At 44.1% G+C, this 26,328-nt stretch overlaps 1 protein-coding gene across 1 annotated transcript in view; it reads right to left on the bottom strand.

Annotated features, from left to right (window-relative positions):
• Nucleotides 1-20,048, bottom strand: part of gys2 (glycogen synthase 2) — a 57,477-nt gene extending 37,429 nt beyond the window's left edge. Inside the window, 4 exon segments of the mRNA XM_080207840.1 lie at nucleotides 6,842-7,027; nucleotides 8,790-8,981; nucleotides 9,880-10,061; nucleotides 19,650-20,048. Of these exon segments, the coding sequence (XP_080063966.1) occupies nucleotides 6,842-7,027; nucleotides 8,790-8,981; nucleotides 9,880-10,061; nucleotides 19,650-19,770 (681 nt within the window). The 5' untranslated portion in view covers nucleotides 19,771-20,048.
• Nucleotides 20,049-26,328: the final 6,280 nt, after the last annotated feature.

The following is a 26,328-nucleotide window of genomic DNA, read 5'->3' as shown; positions in this document are numbered from 1 at the left end:
ACTGTAATTTTGTCATTTTGATAAGAGCGCTCCATATAATGGTCACTTCCTTGTGTAAGATTGTGAGAAGGAGGCAGACAACATAGCTGAGGCCCTATTTATTGGTCATCTCTGTGGCACTGATCCTTCTTAAACAGCTGTGATGTGCTTGTTTTATTCAGTTACAGGATGTGGGCATTGCTGGCTAGGCCAGCATTTATTGACCATCCCCAGTTGCCCTTCAGAAGCTGTGATGAGTCTCCTTCTGGAGCCGCTGCAGTTCCTGAGGTGTAGGTACATCCACAGTACTGTTAGGGACTGTGTGTTTCAGGATTTTAACGCAGTGACAGTGAAGGATTGGCAATATACTTCCAAGTCAGGATGGTGAGTGACTTGGAGGGGAAACTCCAAGGGTGGTGGTATTCCCAGGTATCTGTTCCCTAGTCTTTTTAGATAGTAGTGGCCACATGTTTGGATGGTGCCATCTTTGGTTCATGTCTGCAGTGCATCTTGTAGACGGCATACACTGCTGCTACTGAGTGTCGATGTGAGGGATTGAATATTTGTGCATGGTGTACCAATCAAGCAGGCTGCTTTGTCCTGGATGGTGTCAAGCTTCTGGGGCGTTGCTGGAGCTGCACCCACAGAAAGTATTCCACTAAACTCCTGACTTGTGCCTTGTAGATAGTAGGCAGGATTTGGAGAAATCAGAAAGCAATTTACTCACTGCAATCCAAAGATGTGGGGCTTAAATTGATTGGCCACGCTCAATTGCCCCTTAATGTCAGGGGGATTAACAGGATAAATAAATGAGGTTACAGGGATAGATGCCTGGGCGCGATTGTTGTCAGTGCAGGCTCGATGGGCTGAATGGCCTCTTTCAGCACTGACGGGATTCTATGATTCCCAGTGTTTGACCTGCTCTAGTAGCCACAGTATTTGCACAGCTAGTCCAATTCAGTTTCTGGTCAATGGTAACTCCCAGGTTACGTCAACATGTACAGGATGTTGACTGTGGGCAATTCAGCAATGGTGATACAATTATATTGCAAGGGTGATGGTCAGATCCTCTCTTGTTGGAGAGGGTCAATGTTACTTGCTTGTCAGCCTGGGTATTACCCGGGTTTTGCTGCATTTGGACACAATACAACTCCCTACTGATCAGAATCCATTTATTCTTCATCTATTTTGCAACTAGCTCCCATATCCTGACATGCAACACCATGACAGACTGACTAATTGTTTTAAATAGCACTGACACTGTTTTAGACTAAGTGATAAAATGGATGTAACAACAGGTTTTAAATGAAGATGTATCCCATTGGAAGAAATTGCAGAGTGTGCAACGCAATGGTTTTCCAATTCCAAATAATTCAATTCCAAATTTGATCAAATACCAGGAACCACCAAACAACAGGCAATGTGGAAACAATTCAATTCCAAATTTGGAAAACCATTGCACTGCACAGTCTACAACTTTTGGCATTTCTTCCAATGAAACACATCTTTATTTAAAGCCTGTTGTTACATCCATTTTATCACTTACTCTAAAACAGTGTCAGTGCTGTTTAAAACAATTAGTCAATCTGCCATGGTGTTGCATATGGGGATATGAGATCTAGTTGCAAAATAGGTGAGCCTTGGCCAGATGGAGTTTCCGTTTTCATTCGCAAGCAGCTCACACCAGCAGCAGACTGACCACCGAGCTAACTTATTTGCCTGCCTAACTTGCCAGCGTTCCAGGAGTGAGTGAAAAGATCCCTGGCTTCGCAACATATCCACCCGCAGCAGCAGTATCATTTCACCTGCCCAGAATTCTTACATGGGTGAAGAGTGGGTTACTACTAAGCGTCTATTGTCTATTTAAGAGGGCATTTTAAGCCTTGGATCGTGGTTCTGCATAAAACACTCAAATGTGCACATTTAAATAATTGCAAGGTGATGCATTTTGATAGATTGAATCGGGGCAGGACTTACTGAGTAAACGGTAGGGCATTGGGAAAGAGTTATAGAACAAAAGGATCTAGGAGTACAAGTTCATAGCTTCTTAAAAGTGGAGTCACAGGTCAACAGCGTTGTGACGATGGTATTTGGTATGCTTGGTTTCATTAGTTAGAACACTGAATACAGGAATTGGGACGTCTTGTTGACGTTGTACAAGATATCATCAGTAAGGCCACACTTGGAATACTGAATACAGTTCAACTATAGAAAGGAGATTAAACTAGAAAGAGAGCACAAAAGATTTACTAGGATGCTACCAGGACTTGATGGTTGAGTTATAAGGACATGCTGGATAGACTGGGACTTTTTTTTCCCCTGGAGCATAGAAGGCTTCAGAGTGAACTTAGCGATCTATAAAATAACAAGAGGCATAGATAAAGTAGATAGTCAACATCTTTTCCCAATGGTAGAGGAATCTAAAACCAGAGAGCGTAGGTTTAAGGTGAGACGGGAGAGATACTAAAGGGGCAATTTTTTTCACACAGAGGGTGATGAGTGTCTGGAACGAGCTGCCAGAGGTAGGATTAGAGACAGATACAATTTTGTCTTTTAAAAAGCATTTAGACAGTTACATAGGTAAGGTTGGTTAAGAGGGATATGGACTAAATGTGGGCAATTGGGACTAGCTTAACGGTTAAAAACTGGGTGGCATGAACAAGTTGGGCCGAAGGGCCTGTTTTGATCCTGTAAACCTCGGATTCTGTCTCACACATCACTTCTAGCATATCTCATATGTTGATATAGCATCACCCTAGTCACAGCAAAGGTCCAAAAAACTCAAATTACATTAATTTACAATACAGAAAAATGTTATTCAGCCTAACCAATCCATCTTTTATGCTTCACTCAAGTCTCTTTCCCTCTTCCAACAATGCATAAACCTAAGCTTCCCTAGCCCCGACATGCTCATCTAGCCTCCCTCTGACTATTCACTGCAATTGTTTCCCGTGGCAGTGAGCACACATTCTCTAGGCAAAGAAGTTCCCCTGAATCCACCATGTGATGTCTTGGTAGCCATTTTATGGCCTTTATTATTCTCCATATTCCTCTACGTTCTCAGGAGTAGAAGGAAATTTGGCATGACCACTATGACTCTCACCAATTTTTACAAATGCACCATAGAAAGCATCCTTTCTAGATGCATCACAGCTTGGTATGGCTCCTGCTCTGCCCAAGACAGCAAAAAAACTAAAAAGAATGTGAATGTAGCACAATCCATCATGCAAACCAGCCTCCCATCCATTGACTCTTGTCTACACTTCCCGCTGCCTCGGGAAAGCTGCCAGCATAATTAAGGATCCCACGCACCCTGGACATTCTCTCTTCACCTTTTTCCATCAGGAAAAAGACACAAAAGTCTGAAAACACTTAACAACTGGCTCAAGAACAACTTTTTGCTGCCAGACTTTTGAATGGTATTATCACACACCAAGTTGATCTTTCTCTACACCCTACCAGTAACTGCAACACTATGTTATGCACCCTCTCCTTTTCCTTCTCCCCTATGTACTCTACGAATGGTATGTTTTGTCTGTAACAGCTTGCAAGAAATAATACTGTATTCCAATACGTGACAAGAATAAATCAAAATCAATCAGTGCCTCCTTTATAAAAACCTTTGAGAATTTTAACAGCAGCTATTAGAATGCTTTTCTTCTCAAGAAAGAAAGTGGCCTTGTCTATTCACCCTTTCTTGATGGTTATAACCTTGGGAGTACTAAACATGCAAATCCATTTTGCATCCCCTCCAGTATCTTTGTATCTTTTTGTAGAGTCATAGGTGTTTACAGAATGGAAACGTGCCCTGCGTCCAACTTGTCCATGCCACCCAGTTTTTAACCATTTAGCTAATCTCAATTGCCTTCATTTGGCCCATATACCTCTATACCAATGTAACCATCTAAATGCCTTTTAAAAAAGGCAAAATTGTACCCACTTCTACTACTACCTCCAGTGGCTCATTCCAGACACTCACCACTCTCTGAAAAGATTGCCCCTCTGGATCCTTTTGTATCTCGCCCCTCAAACCTATGCCCTCTAGTTTTAGACTCCCCTACCTTTGGGAAAAGATGTTGATTACCCATGCCCTTCACCTTTTTAAAAAGTAGACCTCTACAAGATCACACCCTAAGCCTTCTACGTTGCAGATAATGATCATGAAATCATTGCGACTGTTGGAAAAACCCATGTTTCACTAATATCCTCTCGGGATGGAAATCCGCCATTGTTAGCTTACATTCTATAAGCGACTTCAGATCCACAGCAATGTGGTTGATTCTTAAATGCCCTCTGAAATAGCCTAGAAAACCACTCAGTTCAAGAGCAATAAATGCTGAAAACCAGCAACGCCTACATCTCATGAACAAATACAAAATCATTTAAACAGGTTTCAAGGTGAATTTGGACAAGCTACGTGAGCAAGAAAGAAAAAACACTTGCAGTGTATTGTAAAGTGGAGAGGTGAGAGGTTATTCACTGTGGGAGGAAAAGCATAATGGCAGACAGAGTATTATTTGATTCTTGATAGATTGGGAACTGTTGAACATCAGTCACTGATAGCAGGTACAGCACGCATTTGAGAAGGCACATGGTATATTGGCTTTCATCGTAAGAGGATTTGAGTACAGGAGCAAAGATGTTTTGCTGCAGCTGTACAGGTCCTCAGCAAGATCACATCTGGAGTAGCGTCTGCAGTTTTCATACCAAAGAGTGCAGCAAAGGTCCATTTGACTGATTCCTGGCATGGCAGGATTGTCATACGAGAGGTTGGATCAACAAGGTCTGTATTCGCCGGAGCTTAAGAAGAACGAGAACGGATCCCATTGACAAGTATAAAATTCTGATAGGGCTGGACAGACTGGATGCAAGGTTGATATGCCTCCTTGATGAGGATTCCAGTCTCAAGATACAGGATAGGCTACTTATGAGGGGAAATTTCTTCACTCAGATGGTGATGAACCTGTGGACTCTTCCACCACAGAAAGCTGTAGAGACCAAATCACAATGTATTGAAAGAGGAAATACGTTGCTTGATGTTAAAAAGGGGTATAAAGAACAAAGTACAGCCACAGGAACAGACCCATCAGCCCTCCAAGCCTGCACCAATCATGATGCCTGCCTAAACTAAAACCATATGCACTTACGTAATCCATATCCTTCCATTCCCATCCTATGTATCCATCTAGTTGGCCCCGAAATGCTATTATCGTATCTGTCCCCACAACTGCCCTGGACAGTGCATTCCAGACATTCATCACCCTCTATGTAAAAAAAAAACTTGCCTTGCACATCTCCTCTAAACTTTTCCTCGCGCACGTTATGCCTCTTAGTTCTTGACTTTTCTACCCTAGGAAAGAGCATCTGACTATCCACTCTGCCAATGCCACTCAATCTTGTAAACCTCTATCCAGTTATGGACTGAGCATGAGAGTAATGCACTGAGATAAAGGATCAGCTAGAATTATATTGTATAACGGAACAGGCTTGCAAGGTCAAATGGTCTATCCTTATTTTCTACGTTTCTACTTAACTTCTAACACTTGATGCTCCCTTAACATGGCTTCCTTCTACCTCTCTTTCATTCTAAGATAGACCATTACAACCAAAGTTTCATTCCTTCCCAGCGGATTAGGGATAATCCCCTACCCTGGCACTGATCAGACAACACACCGTTTGGAACTTTTATCCCTGCTTCATTATAGAATCTGCTGTCATTATTACAGTTCTATTTGTCTTTCTAGCTAACTACCTCACTACCACTAAACCACAGTGCCTTAGCCTGCATTGTGGCTTTTCACCATGCTGTCTCTTTCCCTTTGTTCTTAATGGTAAGAAGTATATTGCACTGCTGCAGAGTGGTTAAGAAGGATCGGCCCCTGTCTACATCCCTGCACCTCAGCTCTAAGCAGCCACATCTTCCCTTTTTCGTACTTGCTTTTCTCTGAGCTGTGACTGCATCCGGAATAGAACTGCCAAGAAATCCATCCACTCACGTGACTCTAATCCGCACTGCAGCCCAATGATTGAGTGAAAGTGATCCAACGCAATGATGTGTCTGACAGCTATGGGAATTAAGGATGCAATCCTGGGAATTAAGGATACACTAACCCCCAAAATACCACAGTGCCAGTACACAGCCTTCCCATCCCTCTCTCATCTATATTTACTTGCTCATTGAAAGCCCAAATTAAAATAGACAGACAGCTACAACTTTCTCAGAAGACTAAGGAAATTTGGCAAGTCAGCTACGACTCTCACCAACTTTTACAGAAGCAGCATAGAAAGCATTCTTTCTGGCTGTATCACAGCTTGGTATGGGCTCCTGCTCTGCCCAAAACTGCAAGAAACTACAAGAGGTCGTGAATGTAACTAATCCATCAAGCAAACCAGCCACCCATCCGTTGACTCTGTCTATACTTCCCGCTGCCTCGGCAAAGCAGCCAGCATAATTAAAGGACCCCATGAACCCCAGACATTCTCTTTTCCACCTTCTTCCATTGGGGAAAAAACACACAAATGTCTAAGGTCATATACCAACCAATTCCACAATAGTTTCTTCCCTGCTCCTGGATTTTTGAATGGACCTACCTTACATTAAGTTGATCTTTCTCTACACCCTAGCCCTACATTCTGCACCCTCTCATTTCCTTCTCTATGAACGGTATGCTGTCTGCAGAGCATGCAAGAAACAATACTTTTCACTCTATAGTAATAGATGTGACAATAATAAATCAAATCAGAAATTTTAAAAAAAAGCAAAACACTTGACATTGCTAAAACTAGTTAACAGATCCACCTTTCATTTACAGAGATACCTGGTGAACGAATAATCACCGAATTGGTCAGTTAACAAGCTCACCTTATCGAGTAGGTTGTAAAAGTCAACATTGCCAGCACAGAGGTACCTGCCCAGCAAGGTGGCATGAGTGGTGAAGATGGTCGCAACGGGGTACTGCCGGATTCGACACAATATCAGCCCCACTCCTGCCTGCCACTCATGAAACTGGGCAATGATGTTTGGCTTGTCAGAAAATTGGTCTGAAAGCTGCAAAAACAAATGGAAATCATCTTAAATACACACCTTAAAAAAAACTACAAATAAATCAGTAGTAGGTAGAAACATAACCAATTACAATTGTGTGTTGGAGGAGAGTTGGCACTGAAATGTTTAGTGGGATGCTAAGATAAATGTTCATACATGTCCTGGCTACAGAGGGAGTACAATGAAGGTTTACCAGGCTGATTCCTGGGATGGCAGATCTGAGGAGAGACTAAGTTAGGATTATATTCACTGGAGTTTAGAGGAGTTAGAGGGGATCTCATAGAAACTAAAAATTCTAACAGGGTTAGACAGGGTAGATTCAGAAAGAATGTTCCCAGTGGTGGGGGAGTCTAGAACTAAGGGTCATAGTTTGATGATAAAGGGTAAACCTTTTAGAACTGAGGTGAGGAAAAATTCCTTCACCCAGGGAGCTGAATGTGTGGAATTCACTCCCACAGAAAGTAGATGAAGCCAAAACATTGTGCGAGTTGAAAAAGAAATTAGATACAGCTTTTGGGATTAAAGTGATCAAGGGACATGGAGGGGGGGGGCATCATTGTATTAGATAATCAGCCATGTTCAAAATGAATAATGGAGCAGGCTCGAAGGGCCTACTCCTGCTTTTAGTTTTTAATGTTTCTGTTTAATAACCAAAATATTAAAAAAAAGGAGGAATCTTTATACAATTACCAAGCCAGCAAATACAAAATTCCAGTTCACAATATGTATTTTAAGGTCAAGATCTGGCGCTCCTCCAACTTCCTCATGGCTCCCGAATTCTCAGCTGCCCTTAACCATGTATCGAGGTAGACCTGACTACATGACAGCCAACATGGTGCAACCGCTCCAAGCCATTCACCATCCTGACTTGGAAATATATTGTCGTCCCTTCATGCTCACTTCAGGTCAAAATCCTGGAACTCCTTCCCCAACAGCACTGTGGGTGCACCTACACCATAGGGATGACAGCTCATTACCACCTTCGAGGGCAATTAGGGATGGGCAATAAATGCTGGCCTAGCCAGGGGACACCCACATCCTGTAAGGTTTTACAGTTGATTACAAGTGCCTGGGTGTAATTGTATTGTTTGCAGTGTAAAAAGGTGCTCAAGCTCCATTTGCCAGGATCTGGCCTGAAGGAATTGAGATAGATTGGGAGTTGGTTGCACGTAGCAACAGGAGTAGGCCGTTCAGCCTCTTGAGCATTTCCCACCATTCGGCGAGGTCTTGGCTGGGTTTGATCCATGCCAGTGAAGTGTTCATTCTAGGGTTTCACACTTGGATCTCAGGTGGACAAGCTGGATTCCGACATTGCTGGGGTGACTTTCCCAGCAACCTTTGCAGTAGCAGAAATGGGATCTTTGGCAAATAGGAACAAATTATGAAGAGCTCTACTCGTTCAATTCTCCAAACGTGCTTTAACACAAGAAGCACCTTATTAAGCCAGTGTAAGCTTTATATCCTTTTCCCCGGAGAAAGGGAATTAAGCATTGTAACAACCGATCAAAGAAAGAATGCGTGCGTCATGGACACATATTTGGCAGGAAGGGGGCCAAACTTGACAGTGGTGGGTGCAATCCCTCCAAAGACATGGTGGGTGGTGAGGGAGGAGGGCAAAAGGGACAGACATTAGAGGATGTTCTGAACTCAGATGTTGGAACATTCTACATTCACTCACAACATTGCCTCGTTAACAAGGATCTCACAAACATGCAAAGCCTGAAGCATTGAAGACTTGCAACGCGGCATTAAAAAGTCAACGTACCTCTTTTAAAAACAAGGCAGTTAGGGACCCAAATATGACAGCGTCATTCGATTCCCTGTCAAGATGGGGGATGCCAATGTGGCAGGTATCCCAGAACTCCCCTTTCCACCTGTCCAGATTCCAGGCTGCTGAACCAATATCAAACAGCAGCACATATGGATTACCTTCAATCAGCCATCTGCCAAAACAAACCTGGGAAGAGGAGCTTGCATCAGTGAGGCTGGATTGAGGTGAACATTTTGCACAGAAATTACCACCAGACTGACTACTGCCAATTTTGTTTAAGGTTCTAAACCAATTAACAATGGCGTAGGGGAGTTATCCCTGGTGTCTTGCACTCAAACCAACATAATTAAAAAGATTACCTAGTCATCACATTGCTTTATGTGGGCACTTGCTTTGCACAAATTAGCTACTCAGAATCCTACAATGCAGAAGGAGGCCATTCAGCCCATCGAGTCTGCACCAAACACAATCCCACCCAGTCCCTATCTCGACAGCCCCACGCGTTTACCCTAGCTAGCCACCCCCCACCCCCAACACGAAAGGGCAACATAGCATGGCCAATCCATCTAATCCACAGATCTTTGGACCGTGGGAGGAAATTGGAGCACTCGGAGGAAACCCCACGCAGTGCAGACTCCACACAGACAGTGACCCAAGCCAAGAATTGAACCCGGGTCCCTGCCGCCATGAGGCAGCGGTGCTAACCACTGCGCCATCCTCGTGTGACAGTGACTTCAAAAAGTGGCTGTACAGAACTTAAGGTTACGAGAGGCACTATTTAAATGAGGGGGCCTTCTTTTCTTTCGACTTGAAAGGAATTAGGAGTAGCATGCAGATTTGGGGCTGGAATTCTCTGGTCTCTCATGCCTCGCTACTGCTATCAGCAAGAACGGAGAATTCGGCCTCAGCCAAATTTCCATTCACAGTGGCGTGACTGGAGAATCCCAGTCTGCATCAAATTCCAAACAAGGTAGAAATCGCACCCATCTTCCAACAAAAGCTAAAAACAGTGATGTTACATGAATCAATGTTCATAAAACACAGGGCTACTGCTTTCCCTCCAGAGAGGGATAACATCCCTTACCTGAAATCCTTGATGCTTCATGGAATCCATTGCCTTTTTAACGGCTGAGTTGTTTGGCTCACACACTTCCACTTGTGTTTTCACATTATGTTCGTAATAAGGACCAATCAGCACGTAGTTTTCTCCCCATTCATCCGCAGTGACTTTGGCTTTTGTCTGGATTACAGTGTAGATACCTCCAACTGAAAGAAAGAAACTCAAACCTCGCAACATGCATACATTTGACTGCTCCAGCAGTGATGTATCTAAATGATTTGTTGAAAGGTCCATAATGTTATTCACTCTTCGATCTGACCATGTTAAATTTGCTTTGTCCATAGAATACCAAATAAGTCCTTAGCAATGGATGGAGATAGAGTCTAAAGGTGAAATTTAGATACAGCTTTTCTCCCTTTTATCTCTGTAGTGCAAATTAACAATAGTTTAAGGGTTGCATGGTGGCACGGTGGTTAGAACTACGATTTCACCCCACAGGGGCCCGGGTTCAATTCCAGTCTTGGATGACAGTCTTGTCTGGAGTTTGCACATTTTCCCCATATCTGCTTTGCTTTCCTCTGGGTGTTCTGGTTTCCTCCCACAGTCCAAATCATCATACAGTGCAGAAGAGGCCCTTCAGCCTAATGAGTCTGCACCGATGCATAAGAAACTCCTGATCCTATTTACCAGTACTTGGTCCATAACCTTGAATGTTATGTTGAGCTAAGCACAAGTTAGGTGCATTGGCCATGCTAAATTGTGTAGGTTAGATTGATTAGCCATGGTAAATGTATGGGATTACAGGGATACGGCTGGGGAGGGAGCCTGGGAAAAACACACTGTCAGAGAGACAGTGCAGACTCAATGGGCCTCTTTTGCACTGTGCAGATTCTATGAATAGTGCTCTTATTGCTTTTGGATCACATACAGCATTTTAATATATTTTCTATCTAAGACAGTATCAGTGCTGGGAAAGACAGCAAAGAGTGCGCACCAAGTTTAAGAAAGTGCCAGGATATAAAACCTTGTCCACACTGATGGTGACTCAGGCCATGTCCAAAACAGAAAGTTAAATTAGAATAGACTGGCATCATTGGAGATGTAAGCAATGGGAATGAATCACCTCAGAGAGTCATAGAGGTTTACAGCACGGAAACAGGCCCTTCAGCCCAGCTTGTCCATGCCTCCTTTTTTTTAAATCCCCTAAACTAATCCCAATTGCCTACATATGGCCCATATCCCTCTGTCTTTTAAAAAGCATTTAAATAGTTACATGGGTACAAAATTGTACCGCCTCTAGCAGCTTGTTCCAGACACTCACTACCCTCTGTGAAAAAATTACCCCTCTGGATACTTTTGTATCTCTCCCCTCTCATTTTAAACTCCCCTATCTTTGGGAAAAGATACTGATTATCCATCTTATCTATGCTCCTCGTTATTTTACAGACTTTTATAAGGTCATCCCTCAGCCTCCTACGCTCCAGAGAAAAAAGTCCCAAGCTATCCAGCCTCTCTTTGTAACTCAAATCATCAAGTCCCGATAAGCATCCTAATAAATCTTTCCTGCATTCTTTCCAGTTTAATAATATCCTTTCTATAATAGGATGACCATAACTGCACACAGCATTCTAAGTGCGGCCTTACCAATGTCTTGTACAACTTCAACAAGATGTCCCAACTCCTGTATTCAACGTTCTGACCGATGAAACTAAATATGCCGAATGCCTTCTTCACCACTCTGTCCACCTGTGACTCCACTTTCAAGGAACTATGAACATATATTCCTAGATCTCTTTGCTCCAGCACCCTACCGTTAACTGCCCTGGTTCAATTTACCAAAATGCATCACCTCGCATTTGGCTAAATTAAACTCCATCTGCCATTCGTCAGCCCACTGGATCAAGATCCTGTTGCAATCAGATTTAACTTTCTTCACTGTCCACTATGCCGCCAATCTTGATGTCATCTGAAAACTTACTGACCATGCTTCCTATATTCTCATCCAAATCATTAATATAAATGACAAATAGCAGTGGAACCCAGCACTGATCCCTGAGGCGCACCACTGGTCACAGACCTCCAGTTTGAAAAACAACTCTCTGCAACCACCCTCTGGTTTCTGTCAAGAAGCCAATTTTGTATCCAATTAGATACCTCACCCTGGATCCTGAGAGATTTCACCTTATGCAACAACCTACCACGCAATACCTTGTCAAAGGCTTTGATAAACTCCATGTAGACAACATCAACTGCACTGTCCTCTTCTACCTTTCAAAAAGCTCAAATTTGAGAGACATGATTTTCCACTGCCTAACATATTGATGCCCAGCTCTACTGGGTGTACTGCTGTAATAGTCCCCAGTCTCCACATCAGGTTGGCATGGTGGCAGTGGTTAGCACTGCTGCTTCACAGCACCAGGTACCTGGGGCAATTCCTAGTTGGGATCATAGTGTGGAGTTTGCACATTCTCCCCATGTCTGCCTGGGTTTCCTCCAGGTGCTCCAGTTTCCTCCCACAGTCCAAAGATGTGCAGGTTAGGTGGATTGGCAATGCTAAATTGCCCCTTAGTATCAGGGAGACTAGGTAGGGTAAATGCATGAGGTTACGGGCTGGACAGGACTGCGGTTGATGCAGACTCGATGGGCTGAATGGCCTCCTTCTGTACTGTAGGGACTCTATCATTCTATGATTTACTGAATTTCACAACAACAACACTAGTCTCCTTTGCCCAGCAAACGGTGGCCTTCAAACATCGATCAATATCTTCTAGGCTTGTGTTCCGCACACACCTTCTACACTCCAAAAAGCAATGCACTCTTCACCTATCCACTCTATTCGCGTTTGAATGTTCTTGGTCATGCATACAAAGATGATCAGAGGGTTAGATAGGGTGGACAGTGAGAGCCTTTTTACTCGAATGGTGATGGCTAACATGAGGGGACATAGCTTTAAATTGAGGGGTGATAATTATAGGACAGATGTCGGAGGTAGGTTCTTTACTCAGAGGGTAGTAAGGGCGTGGAATGCCCTGCCTGCAGCAGTTGTGGACTCGCCAACTTTAAGGGCATTCAAATGGTCAGTGGATAGGTATATGGATAACATTGGAATAGTTTAGGTTAGAGGGTCATTAGATTGGTTCCACTGATCGGCGCAACATCGAGGGCCGAAGGGCCTGTACTGTGCTGTAATGTTCTTTGGTCACTGTCACCACTCGATGCAGCACTCACCCATGGTACCCACAAACTGTCCACCTTCAAAAGCACCCTCAAAAGACCCTGGGAGCCATATTTGATCCCAACCTCTCCTTTATATCACCCTTGTCATAGTATTTCAGTATGCCTGAAGAGCAATACAGAAGTGTTTGCAGTTCAATTTTACATTTTAACACACAGAGGGATTAGCATTCATACATTTTCAGCATCAGAAAACAAAACATTTAAGCTTTCTTAGTTTACTAGTGTCACAAAAAGGTTTACGTTAACACTACAATGAACTTACTGTGAAAATATGCTAATTGCCACACTCTGGCGCCTGTTCAGATACAGAGGGAGAATTTAGCACGGCCAATGCACCTAACCAGCACGTCTTTTGGACTGTGGGAGGAAACCAGAGCAAAGCCATGCAGACACAGGGGAACATTCAGACTCCGCACAGTGGTCCAAGCTGGGAGACAGCAGCGCTAACCACGGGGCCACAGACACACAGTCCAGCAATCTTAATTTTTGCCCCGTCCAGAACGACAGGACAGGATAAAACGTTGGAAAAGTCAACTCTGATACAAAATTAGAAAATCATAGGGTGAGGCGCCAGAGGGAAAATTCTCTCCTGGAGCAAGTATCAGCTATTTGTAGCAGTTTGGTGCCCTCTGTCTGTACAAGAGATAAATAAAGAAGAAATCTCTCAACACCAGGTTAAGGTCCAACAGGTTTATTTGGTAACACAAGCCACAAGCTTTCGGAGCACTGCCCCTTCATCAGTTGAGTGGGAGTTGTGTTCACAAACAGGGCACATAAAGACACAAACTCAATTTACAAAATAATGGTTGGAATGCGAGTTTTCACAGGTAATCAAGTCTTAAAAGGTACAGACAATATGAGTGGAGAGAGGGTTAAGCACAGGTTAAAGAGACGTGTATTGTCACCAGCCAGGACAGTTACTGAGATTTGCAAGCCCAGGCAAGTTGTGGGGGTTACAGATAGTATAACATGATACCAAGATCCCGGTTGAGACCGTCTTTATGTGTGCGGAACTTGGCTATCAGTCTCTGCTCAGCGACTCTGCATTGTTGTGTGTCGTGAAGGCTGCAGAGGTCCACCTCTGCAAGGTGCGCTGGATCATCGACACGGATGCCATCATCTCACGTGAGAATACCATCCACCAGGTACACGGTACATACTCTTGCAACTCGGCCAACATGGTCTACCTGATACGCTGCAGGAAAGGATGTTCCAAGGCATGGTACACTGGGGAGACCATGCAGATGCTACAACAACGGAAGAATGAACACCGCTCGACAATCACCAGGCAAGATTGTTCCCTTCCTGTTGGGGGGCACTTCAGCGGTCACGAGCATTCAGCCTCTGGTCTTAGAGTAAACGTTCTCCAAGGCAGCCTTCACGACACACAACAACGCAGAGTCATTGAGCAGAGACTGATAGCCAAGTTCCGCACACATGAGGATGGCATCAACCGGGATCTTGGGTTCATGTCACACTATCTCTAACTCCCACAACTTGCCTGGGCTTGCAAAATCTCACTAACTGTCCTGTCTGGAGACAATACACATCTCTTTAACCTGTGCTTAACCCTCGCTCCACTCACATTGTCTGTACCTTTAAGACTTGATTACCTGTAAAGGCTCACATTCCAACCATTATTTTGTAAACTGAGTTTGTGTCTTTATATGCTCTGTTTGTGAACAGAACTCCCACTCACCTGATGAAAGGACAGCGCTCTGAAAGCTTGTGGCTTGTGCTACCAAATAAGCCTGTTGGACTTCAACCCTGTTTTGAGACTTCTTCCTGTGCTTACCCCAGTCCAATGCTGGCATCTCCACATCAAGAGATAAATAACAGGCGTTGTCACAGCAAAACTGATGCTCAGATCACACTTGCATTCAGACCCGTTGGTTACTAGTTCCCAGCTCCCATCACAGTTGCAGACCCAATTTAACAGGTTCAATTCCAAACTGCAGAATTTACAGGGAGTATATCAACGTGTAGGAGCAAAGACAAGATCTCCGATTCCCAGCATGCAGGAACTGTCTCGCAAGTTCCTGACCTGTATAGACCCCTCATTTCTTAAACGTCCTTGCATCTCAATCCTCGGTCCACTGATATTGCTGTTGCTCCACCACTCCTTTAATGGAAGCTTATTCACTAGCTCTTTTGCTCTGCTGCTATTCCCAATTCTTGTTCTTGGTTCTACTGAGCTTTTGTTGCCACTAATATTCCACTCTGAACTGTCAAGTTGTCAGTTATCCCAGTCCCCTGATTACCATCTGCTATACAGAAGTCCAGTTTATTGCCAACTCTGCCTTAGGACAGTTGTATTGAAAGACTCTCCATAAACACAAGTCTGGAGAGGACAGAAACATAACTCACTTCCATATTGTATCTTCTCGATTCCCAGGTCCACTGAACTCCAGTTGCTTCTGTGCTTTTCTCTTTGGTCTAAAGTCCACTCCCTGACCTGCTTCTGGCTCAACTGCCACTTTCTTGCTGCAAACTGCCCCAATGATTCACTAGATTAATTCCCATTTACCCGCTGGATGTTATGCCTGGATGGGGGCACCTCCAACAACACTCAAGAAACTGGGCACTATCTAGAACAAAGCAGTCCATATAAACAACACCTCATCCACTGATACCCCTGTATCACACAGGCAGCAGTGTGTGCCATCTACAAGATGCACTGCAGCAACTCACAAAGACTCCTTTCATACATCTGCCAAACCTGCAACCTCTACCACTTAGAAAGACACGGGCAGCAGGCGCATGGGAACACTACCACTCCCAAAATCCCCTTCCAAGTAACACATCATCCTGACTTGGAAATATAACTATTGTTATTTCACCATCACTAGTGAAAATCCTGCAACTTCCTCCCTAGCCTAGGCAGCACAGTGGTTAGAACTGCTGCTCACAGCGGCATGGACCCAGGTTCAAATCCCACCTTGGGTCACTGTCTGTGTGGTGTTTGCACCTTCTCCCTGTGCAGGTTTCCTCCGGGTGCTCCAGTTTCCTCGTACAGTCTGAAAGACGTGCTGGTTAGGTGCATTGGCCGTGCTAAATCCTCCCTCAGTGTACCCAAACAGGCACTGGAGTGTGGGGACTGGCGGATTTTCACAGTAACTTCATTGCAATGTTAAATGTAAGCCTAGACTCAAATAAGTAAAAGCAGTAGTGGGTGTTTCTATGTCGTATTGAGTGCAATAGTTGAAAGTGGCAGCTTGCCATCTTTAACAAGAGCGATTATGGATGGGCAATATGTGCAGGCCTTGCTTATGATGCTCAAACCCCCAGAATAAATAAGAAATAAAACATGGCGGCACAGTGGTTAGCACTGCTGCCTTGCAGCACCAGGGATCTGGATTTGATTCCTGGCTCGGATCACTGCTTGTGTGGAGTTTGCACATTTTTCCTTTCTGTCTGGGTGGGTTTTCTCAGTCCAAAAGACGTGCTGGTTAGGTACATTGATTATGCTAAATTTTCCCTCAGTGTACCCAAACAGATGCTGGAGTGTGGTGAGTAGGGGATTTTGACAGTAACTTCACTGCAGTGTGAATGTAAGCTTATTTGTGACTAATAGATACACTGTAGGTGGAACAGCAGCAATTTGAGCAGCTACAGAGATGGCCAGCTTTCAATCAGCTACCTCAATGCTGGGGCCATCTACTCTTTGCCAATGATCCTTGCATCAACTACACGCTTCATTGGTTCTGATTTTCTGGATGGCATTCATTCCACTTCCCCATCAGCTGTTGGGCTCCTCTGTCTTTTTAAAGACACGCTCCTCCACTCATCTCAGAAGTCACTCTTACACCCACCTCCTGGATTCTCTTGACTTGAGTAAGAAGTCTCAACACCAGATTCTCTTGAATCACAGCCCTATATTTCCAGCAGCCCAGCTTAATTTATCACCACAAGTGCTCCTCCTTCTAATACACACATTGGATCTATTTTGGTCATAACAAACTCACTTCTGAGCTCTTGTAATTTTGATTTGATTTATTATTGTCACATGTATTAACACACAGTGAAAGATATTGTTTCTTGCACGCTATACAGACAAAGCATACTGTTCACAGAGAAGGAAAGGAGAGAGTGCAGAGTGTAGTGTCACAGTCATAGCTAGGGTGTAGAGAAAGATCAACTTAGAGCAAGGTAGGTCCATTCAAAAGTCTGCCAGCAGCAGGAATGAAGCTGTTCTTGAGCTGGTTCGTACGTGACCTCAGACTTTTGTACCTTTTTCCCCCAACAGAAGAAAGTGCAAGACAGAATGTCTGGAGTGCGTGGGGTTCTTAATTATGCTGACTGCTTTGCCGAGGCAGCAGGAAGTATAGACAGAATCAATGGATGGGAGGCTGGTTTGCATGATGGATTGGGCTACATTCATGACCTTTTGTAGTTTTTGCAGTCTTGCGAAGAGCAGGAGCCCATACCACGCTGTGATACAACCAGAAAAAAATGCTTTCTATTGCGCATCTGTAAAAGTTGGAGAGAGTTGGAGCTGACATGCCAAATTTCCTTCGTCTTCTCAGAAAGTAGAGGTGTTGGTGTGCTTTCTTAAAGATAGTGTTGGCATGGGAGAGACCAGGACAGGTTGGTGGTGATCTGAACACCTAAAAATGTGAAGCTCTTGACCCTTTCTACTACATCCCCGTTGATGTAGACAGGGGCATTTTCTCCTTTACGCTTCCTAAAGTCAATAACAATCCCCTTCATTTGTTGCCCATCCCCAACTGCCCTCAAACTCTGAGTGGCTTGTTAGGCCATTTCAAAGGGCAGTTAGGAGTCAGCCACATTACTGTGGCTCTGAAATCACATGTAGCCCAGACCAGGTAAAGACAACAGATTTCCTTCCCTAAAAGGTATCAGTGAATCAGATGGATTTTTACAATGATTAATGGCAGTTTCAGGATAACTATTACTTAGAGGAACTTTAAATTCTGGATTAATCAAATTTAAATTCTACCAGCTGCCATGGAAGGATTTGCTTTTTCTCCCCGTGTCTATATGGTTTTCCTCCCACAATCCAAAGATGTGCAGGTTAGGTGGAAGCCATGGTAAAGAGAGGGTGTTGGGAGGCCTGGATAACATACTGTTATAGAGGGTCGGTGCAGACTGCATGGGCTAAACAGCCTCCTTCTGCACTGTAGGGATTTTAACTGGTGTCAATGGGCCTCTAGATTATTAATCCAGTGACATTAACACTGTAGTATTGTCGACTCGATATAGGCAAGGCTTTTAGGTTTTAATTTTCAAAGCAAAAATCACTCCAATTATTTACTGAGGTTCTGAAACATTGGCAAAATCTCAGTGGCAATATATTAAATTTAAAATTGAATTTATAGGACTCATTGCCAAGCTAGACAATTTATTTTTGGAGCCTGTAGAAAAGCCAAACAGACTCGAAACATTAACTTTCCACAGAGTTTACCCAACATTTTCTGTTTTAGTTTATTTGGGGGGTGGGGCAGGTGGGCTATGGGTGTTTGAGTCAGTTTGTTTTTACAGCAATGTGTAAAGTTTGGATTTTTCAAACAGAAGTTAATATATTGTTAATTAAATACATCAAGAGAATGGACAATAAATGGATTACAGATCAGCCATGATACAATTACTGCACAGATTAAATGACTACAGCAGAGATTAAATGAAATCGTGACTTCTGTTCCATTGACTCAGTTAATCATAGATCTTAGAACCCTACAGTGCAGCAAGAGGCCCTTCAGCCCATCGAGTCTGCACCAAACACAATCTCCCCCCTGGCCCTACCCCCATATCCCTACATATTATACCCACTAATTTACACATCCCTGGACATTAAGGGGCAATTTCTTAGCACGGCCAATCAACCTAACCCGCACATCTTTGGACTGTGGGAGAAAACCAGAGCACCCGGAGGAAACCCACGCAGACACGAGGAGAATGTGCAAACTCCACACAGACAGTGACCCGAGCCACGAATCGAACCCAGGACCCTGGAGCTGTGAAGCAGCAGTGCTAACCACTGTGCTACCATTATATGCTTCATGATATTTAAACACACAAAAATCAGTCTAAAAAAGAACAAACACCTTAAAATAGGTCAACCCTGCTCATTTGGAGAGTTAGTGCAGACACAAAGGACTGAATGGCCTCCTTCTGCACTAACTCTGTGGGACGATTAGAGGACAATGAGGGAACAGTTTTGCGAACCCTATTCTAGCACATGACCCTAATCCCAATGGAAAACTTCTCCACGTCTCAAACTAAAGGCCCTGCAACCTCTCAACTAACAAACCAGCAGTGTTTTCTAGAATCAGACTGGCTACCCCAGCCCCACTTCCAAATGTCAGGAGTTAATGAGCAACTTACTAAAGGTTAAAGGTCCAGGGAGGTAATAACACACAAGAGGCTGGCAGGGGAAATTAAACAGGGCAAATAAAGAGAATACGAGACAATAAGTCGTTCATATTGACCCATTAACCATTCTGTGTATATATAAAAAAAATCTAACATCAAATTCGCATCTTAAACCCTCTAATGGTCTGGGCATCGCGGGAATGTTTCTGAAACCGATCACTGACCTTTGTTGGTGGCTTCCCAAGAAATCTCAAAGAACATTAGGTCTTCCACAGGGAAAGTATTGTCTTCCCATGGAGGGAATCCACTTAACGAGGTTACCGAAAGTGACCTGAGCAGCGGCATTTCCTTTTGTGTCTGAAATTGCACTGTATACCAAAAAAAAGTTGACTCTCTTTTGCCCTGCTAAACCGGCTCAGTTAAGGCTGGCTTCCCTGCTTCGGTGGAATGTTCCCCAAGCCCTCTCTCTCCCTCTCTCATTGGGAAACGCAAGCGGTTAGACCGAGGAACTTTACAGAGCCACACGCGGGTGTATCAGGTCGAGTTAAACAGAAAGGAATCCCCAGACTAATAAGGCGATGAAGGAAGGGTCTTCGAGCTCCCAACAGCCAAAGATATGGCTTTATCACGTGAGTTTCCCAATGTCCTGCCCATCTCCCGTGAGCAACTCAACTCTTTCCCCCCGGTGCATTGCTGTTTAAACTGGGTCAAACCTCAGGTAACTTTTATTTGCCATTCCATATTGGTTAACAAGTTGGCTGAATATCAAGAGTGCTGACCTGCTGATATTGGGCGGAATATTATTTTGTTTGCTTTTTACATAACTTAAACAGGAACAAATAAGCAAGTTTTCTATAATTTTTTCTTACATATATTAGTCCACACAATCTTAGGTCTCCAGCAAGGGTTCAGATTCACACATGTACAAAACGACAAAAAAAAACTGCATTGTATCTATTTTCCAAACCAAATTTTAACAATTTTGTTTTCTATTTTGAATTATTTTGTTACTTCTTGTTTCTCTTCAAAAATGCCTCAGTGCCTTTGGGACAGGGAATTAAAATAGCAACAACAACTTGCATTTATGTAGCACTTCTATCTATCCACAGTGGTGGGTGGCACAGTGGTTAGCACTGCTGTCTCACAGCTCCAGGGACCTGGGTTTGATTCCCGGCTTGGGTCATTGTCTGGAGTTTGCACATTCTCCCTGCGTCTGCATGGGTTTCCTCCAGGTGCTCCGATTTCCTCCCACACTCCAAAGATGTGCGGATTAGGTAGATTGGCCATGCTAAATTGCCCCTTTGTGTCAAGGGGACTAACGAGGGTAAATGCATGGAGTTATGGGGCCAGAGACTGGGTGGGACTGCGGTTGGTGCAGACTCGATGGGTTGAATGGCCTCCTTCTGTACTATAGGATTCTATGAAAATGTTCCAAGGTGACCTTCACTGTAGCATGATCCAGCCAAGTTTGACAGCAAGCAACAGCATGTTAAGGCTGGTAATCAAAATTAGGGTGGCCAACCCCTCAGCATCGGCCTGGAATCTCCAGGCATTGAAGGTCAATCTTCAAGACACAGCACTAAATGGAACCCTAGCGAAAAATCATTGGGAATTTCAAAAGATTGGGTATTTTTGTGGTTTTTCTTTGAACAGTGCTCTCTTTGCCAGATATAACAAGATTGAAAATGGCCCTTTGAGTTACAGTCAAACATCATCCATTTGGGTAATGAGTCCTTTTGCTTTTCAATTAGCTTAGGAAGGCAATATGTCACAAGGATGGGTGTGTTGTCTGACTAATGGCTGCAGTGTGGGTTGGGGGGGGGGCAAATCATGTGATGAAACATCCAGAAACACGCATAATCACAGTTGGCAACCCTCGAAGCTTGCTCAAAGTGATTTTTAAGGAAGAGAGTGTGTGATTAAGAGGTTTACAAAGGAATTACAAAGCTCAGGGCCCAAACAGCTGAAGGCCTAGTATGGAGTGATGTTGGATGTGCAAGAGGCTAGAACTGAAGGAGCAGAGGCATATTAAGAGGGTTGTCGGGCTGGAGGTGTTTGCAGAGATGATGGGGGTGGGGGTGGAACAAGGCCCTGGAGGGAGAGCATTCCCCCGTGTTGGAAAACGCCGCCCAAGGTCAACAAACTTTTGCATGATTCGTGTCCCGCTCGCTATCAATCCCGTGGCAGGCAGGATGGGAAAATTCCTCCCAATATCAAGAGGCCAGCATCTCCCCAGACAAGAGCAACAGGACTTGGATAAGCTGACACCCAAGGAGGTTGGAAGATGGGAGGCTGGCAGGAGTTCAATGCAATGGTCAATCTAGAGGAACGTGTTATGTAGGAGTGGGTTTCAGCAGCGGTTCCGTCAGGTTAATATAGTTTCCGCCCAGTGTTGGAACGTACGTCCCTCACTGAATAATTTGTCAACAGCCATTGTTCACCTGTATTAGGAATAGTCACTCCGTGAGGCCACGTTCTGTAGAGTCTTTGCAGTCAGGATTCTGTGGCTTCCTGTGGGTCTTGCTGCAGTGGGCAGCCAACTATCTCTCTCTCTCTGTCTTGCTGAGTTAGAAGGATTCAAGTTTCATTTCAGAGACCTGAGCTCCAGATCCAGTCTGACCCACCTTACATTAAAGTTTCTCTACACTCGAGCCATAACTGTAACACTACATTCTGCAACCTCTCCATTCCTCCCTCCCTATGTACTCTACGAACGGTATGCTTTGTCTGTATAGCACGCAAGAAACAATACTTTTCACTGTATACTAATGATGTGATGATAATAAATCAAATCAGATCAAAGACGTTCCGGTGCAGTTTAGCGAGAGGCTATTGTCTTCTGGAAGATGTGTTGAACTGTGGCCTGCCTGCCACCCTCTCATCCCCTTGGTCATTAGATTCATTCCACTGGTCGGCGCGTCATCGAGGGCCGAAGGGCCTGTACTGCGCTGTAATGTTCTATGTTCTCTCTGACAATCACAAAAGATCCCATGGCACTCATGGCTTGGCTGATGTCATGGAATTGGGGCAGTGGGTGGGATTTGGACAACATCACTAAGTCAGTAGGTTGTCTGGTCATTTTCAGTTTTTCTTTACACAAATTGCTGCATTTCTTACACGTGAACATCTTGAAGATGTGACCAATTGGCTGGAATGCACTTTAGCATGGTTTGTGGTTCCAAATGGTGCTGAATATATGCATATCTTTCTTTTAGTGTTTGCACCTGAAGGTGCAGGGCTCAAACTCCAGGGGGGGCGGCATGGTGACACAATGGTTAGCATTGCTGCCTCAGCACCAGGGACCCAGGTTCAAGTCTGGCGTTGGGTGACTGTCTGTGTGGACTTTGCATGTTCTTCCTGTGTCTGCTTGGGTTTTCTCTGGATGCTCTGGTTTTCTCCCAGAATCCAAAGATGTGCAGTTTTGGTGGATTGGCCATTCTAAATTGCCCCTTAGTGTCCCAAGATGTGTGGGTTAGAGGAATTAGGGGTAAATATGTGGAGTTGCAGGGAGTGCCTGGGTGGGATATTCTGTCAGAGAGTCAGTGCAGACTTGATGGGCCAAATGGCCTCTTTCTGCACTGTATGAGTCTATGAAACCCACCACAAACAAAAACATTATATGTTGGAAAATCTCAGCTAATCTGACAGCATGGGTGGGATTTTACTGGCCTTGCTGGAGCGAGACTGAAAAATTCCACCCGAGGTCAACGGACATTTCCCTTGTCCACCCCTCACCTGCTCCGATTCCATGGCCAGTAGTGGCACTAAAGGTCAAGTTAGCATGACCAATCCATCTAACCTGCACACCTTTGGACTATGGGAGGAAACCGGAACGCCTGGAGGAAACCCACGCAGACATGGGGAGAATGTGCAAACTCCACACAGCCAGTCACCCAAGGCTGGAATCGAACCCAGGTCCCTGGCGCTGTGAGATAGCAGTGCTAACCACTGTGCCACCCATAGTATAAAGATGTAACGGCCAGAGAAGGAACGTTAATGTCAAGTGGGAGATCATCTCTGATATCTTCACTTTCACCCCAGGGAGAAGAATGTGAAGGTATATAAATAACTCACTGACATAACTATTAGAACAATGCAGTTGGCAAAATTCTCATGGGACATGCTGATCCCTGCTGAAGGTTAAAAATCCCTTATGCCTTTTTATTCTGGCTCCTCCCATTGGCCCAACACTGCTGATACATTCCACACTGCATTCTCCCCATGACCTTGCCGCTCCTCTCTTCACTGGCAGACAAGCTTCTTTCACAAGTGAGGGAAAGAACAGGCCAGACAGAATCCTTTTACACTCAGCATGGTACAGGGTCAATTACTACAGAAACAAAAGGTTTTGGAACATTGAGAAAAACGGCCTTGTGTTTGTATTAATCCAAATAATATTGAATATTCACTAAACATTTGCATTTTAGTTGAGGATCTATTAATGGAGAAATCTAGGATTTTTTTTTAAGCAGATGCTTTTTTGAAAGATGTAACACTGATTGTTTGTCTAATTTGATACAGACCGACGAATCTCACACATGACCTCAGCAATCAGGTTGATTTACGAGTCAAGTCTAGTTGCTATTTGAGTATCTTGTCCTCAATTATTCTAATACTTCCTATTTTCTCATCAGTTTATCCAGCCCACATTCTCGTTTGGATAAAGGCAAAATACTGTGGAAGCTGGAATCGGAAACAGCTCTGACGAAGGGTCATCCAGACTCGAAACGTTGGCTCTATTCTCTCTCCACAGAAGCTGTCAGACTTGTTGAGATTTTTCAGTATTTTCTGTTCCAGTTTGGGTGCCTTATTTTATTGTCAATGCCTTTTCAAAATTCCACTATTTCGGGAGGAGTTCCACTATCCACGTCCTAGTAGATAGGTGGCCCAGTGGTTTACACTGCTGCCTCACAGCACTAGGGACCCAGGTTCGATTCCCAGCTTGGGTGACTGTCTGTGTGGAATCTGCACATTCTCCCAGTGTCTGCATGGGTTTCCTCCGGGTGCTCCGGTTTCCTCCCACAGTCCAAAGATGTACTGGTTTGGTGACTCTCCCAATGCTAAGTTCTCCCTCAGTGTACCCGAACAGGCACCAGAGTGTGATGACTAGAGGATTTTCACGGTGACTTTATTGCAGTGTTAATGTAAGCCTGCTTGTGACTAATAAATAAACTTTAACTTTAGTACAAGTTAAGGTGGCTTAGCAGCTGGGATCGTTCCTTTCTAAACCCAGGCATGCACTAAATTATAAAACAGTAATTCCTCTAGCGTGTTCCAAGAATCCTTTCTGAGTCTGGCTTCTGGTTAAATGGGTCTGGAGTTGTTTGAATCACGTCTCTTGTCCTTTTTTATTATCTTCATACCAAGAGTTTAGTGCCCCCACCACATCGCTGGGGAAGTGATGGCTTAATGGTTTTATTGCCCGACTATTAATCCACAAGCTCAGTTCTGGGGACCTGGGTTTGAATCCAACCATGGCAGATGGTGGAATTTGAATTAATTTAAAAAAATCTGGAATTATGAATCTAATGATGACCAAGAAACCATCGTTACTATTGTAAAAACCCATCAATTTCACTAACGTCCTTTAGGGAAGGAAATCTGCCGTCCTTACCTGGCCTACATGTGAATCCAGAGCCACAGCAATGGACTCTCAACTGCCCTCCAAGGGCAACTAGGGATGGCCAGCCAGTGACACCATTGCCCAGCTTCTGCTCCCTACAAGGTTCACTAGGGAATGTTTCCAGTCCCAATTAGTTAATGCTCCCACCGGCATACATGGTTTTGATGGCAGCACATGAAGACTGGATGAGCACCACCAGATTGGACCACTGCTCAAGGGCTGGCTAAATCTCACTGGCAACAAACTCCTGCAATCCCAGAATAATTGTAAATTCCAAAGAGCTTTGACACACACAGCGACTGGAGGGACACTTAATGATGTGGAGATGCCGGTGTTGGACACAGTAAGAAGCCTCACAACACCAACTTAAAGTCCAACCAGTTTATTTGATAGTAAACTCACAAGCTTTCAGAAACGCTGTTCCTTCATCAGGTCTGTGGAAGGTTCTGATAAGAATCGATGATTCTAATTTGCATCCTTCTCCTTAACATCTCTACTACCCGCCTTAAAGTATAAGAATCTCGAACTAGGGGACACTGTTTCAAAACAAAGGGGTCACCCATTTGAGAAAGAGGTGAAGAGAATTTTCTTTCAGAGGGATGTGAGTCTCTGGAACTGTCTTCCTCAGAGGACAGTGGAAGCGGAGTCTGTATATTTTTAACACAGAGCCACATAGATTCTTGTTATCACAAGTGTGTGCGGATTTAACACCCGATTAAGTCAGTAGTATTGAACATCACCATCTATGAGAGGCACGATCTCCAATAGCCAACCTCTGCTTGAGAACCATCGCAAGCTGAGAAAGCAGCGAAGCCATTTCCAAACAAAAGACTTGTATTTTGTGTAACAATTTTCACAAACACCTGACACCTCAAAGTATTTTTTTGAAGTGTACTCACTGTTGTAATGTAGAAAGCACAGCAACCAATGCGCACAGAGCAGATTTTGACAAAGAACAATGTTTTGGGGGTTTCTTCAAAATAGTTCCACAGAGTCTTTTACGTCTACCAGAGCAGGGAGCGGGACCACAGTTTAACATCTCCTCTGAGAAACAGGACTTTCCATAGAGTGTAGCATTCCTTCAGTACCAAAGTAAGGAAAATACATCGGATGCAGGAATCTGAAACAAGAAGAAAGACTATCCTATGCATTTATTATCTCAATGCAGAAATCCTTCCAAGCCCCACCCCAACCTATCTCTTGTTCTTAAACCTGCTACTTAGAATCATAAAATTATACAGTGCAGAAGAAGCCCTTTGGCCCATCGAGCCTACACCAAC

The sequence above is a fragment of the Carcharhinus amblyrhynchos genome, chromosome 19 (genome assembly GCF_965287045.1).
Source record: "Carcharhinus amblyrhynchos chromosome 19, sCarAmb.v2.hapA, whole genome shotgun sequence".
NCBI classification, from domain to species: domain Eukaryota; kingdom Metazoa; phylum Chordata; class Chondrichthyes; order Carcharhiniformes; family Carcharhinidae; genus Carcharhinus; species Carcharhinus amblyrhynchos.
This window is presented reverse-complemented; position numbering and strand designations above follow the sequence as displayed.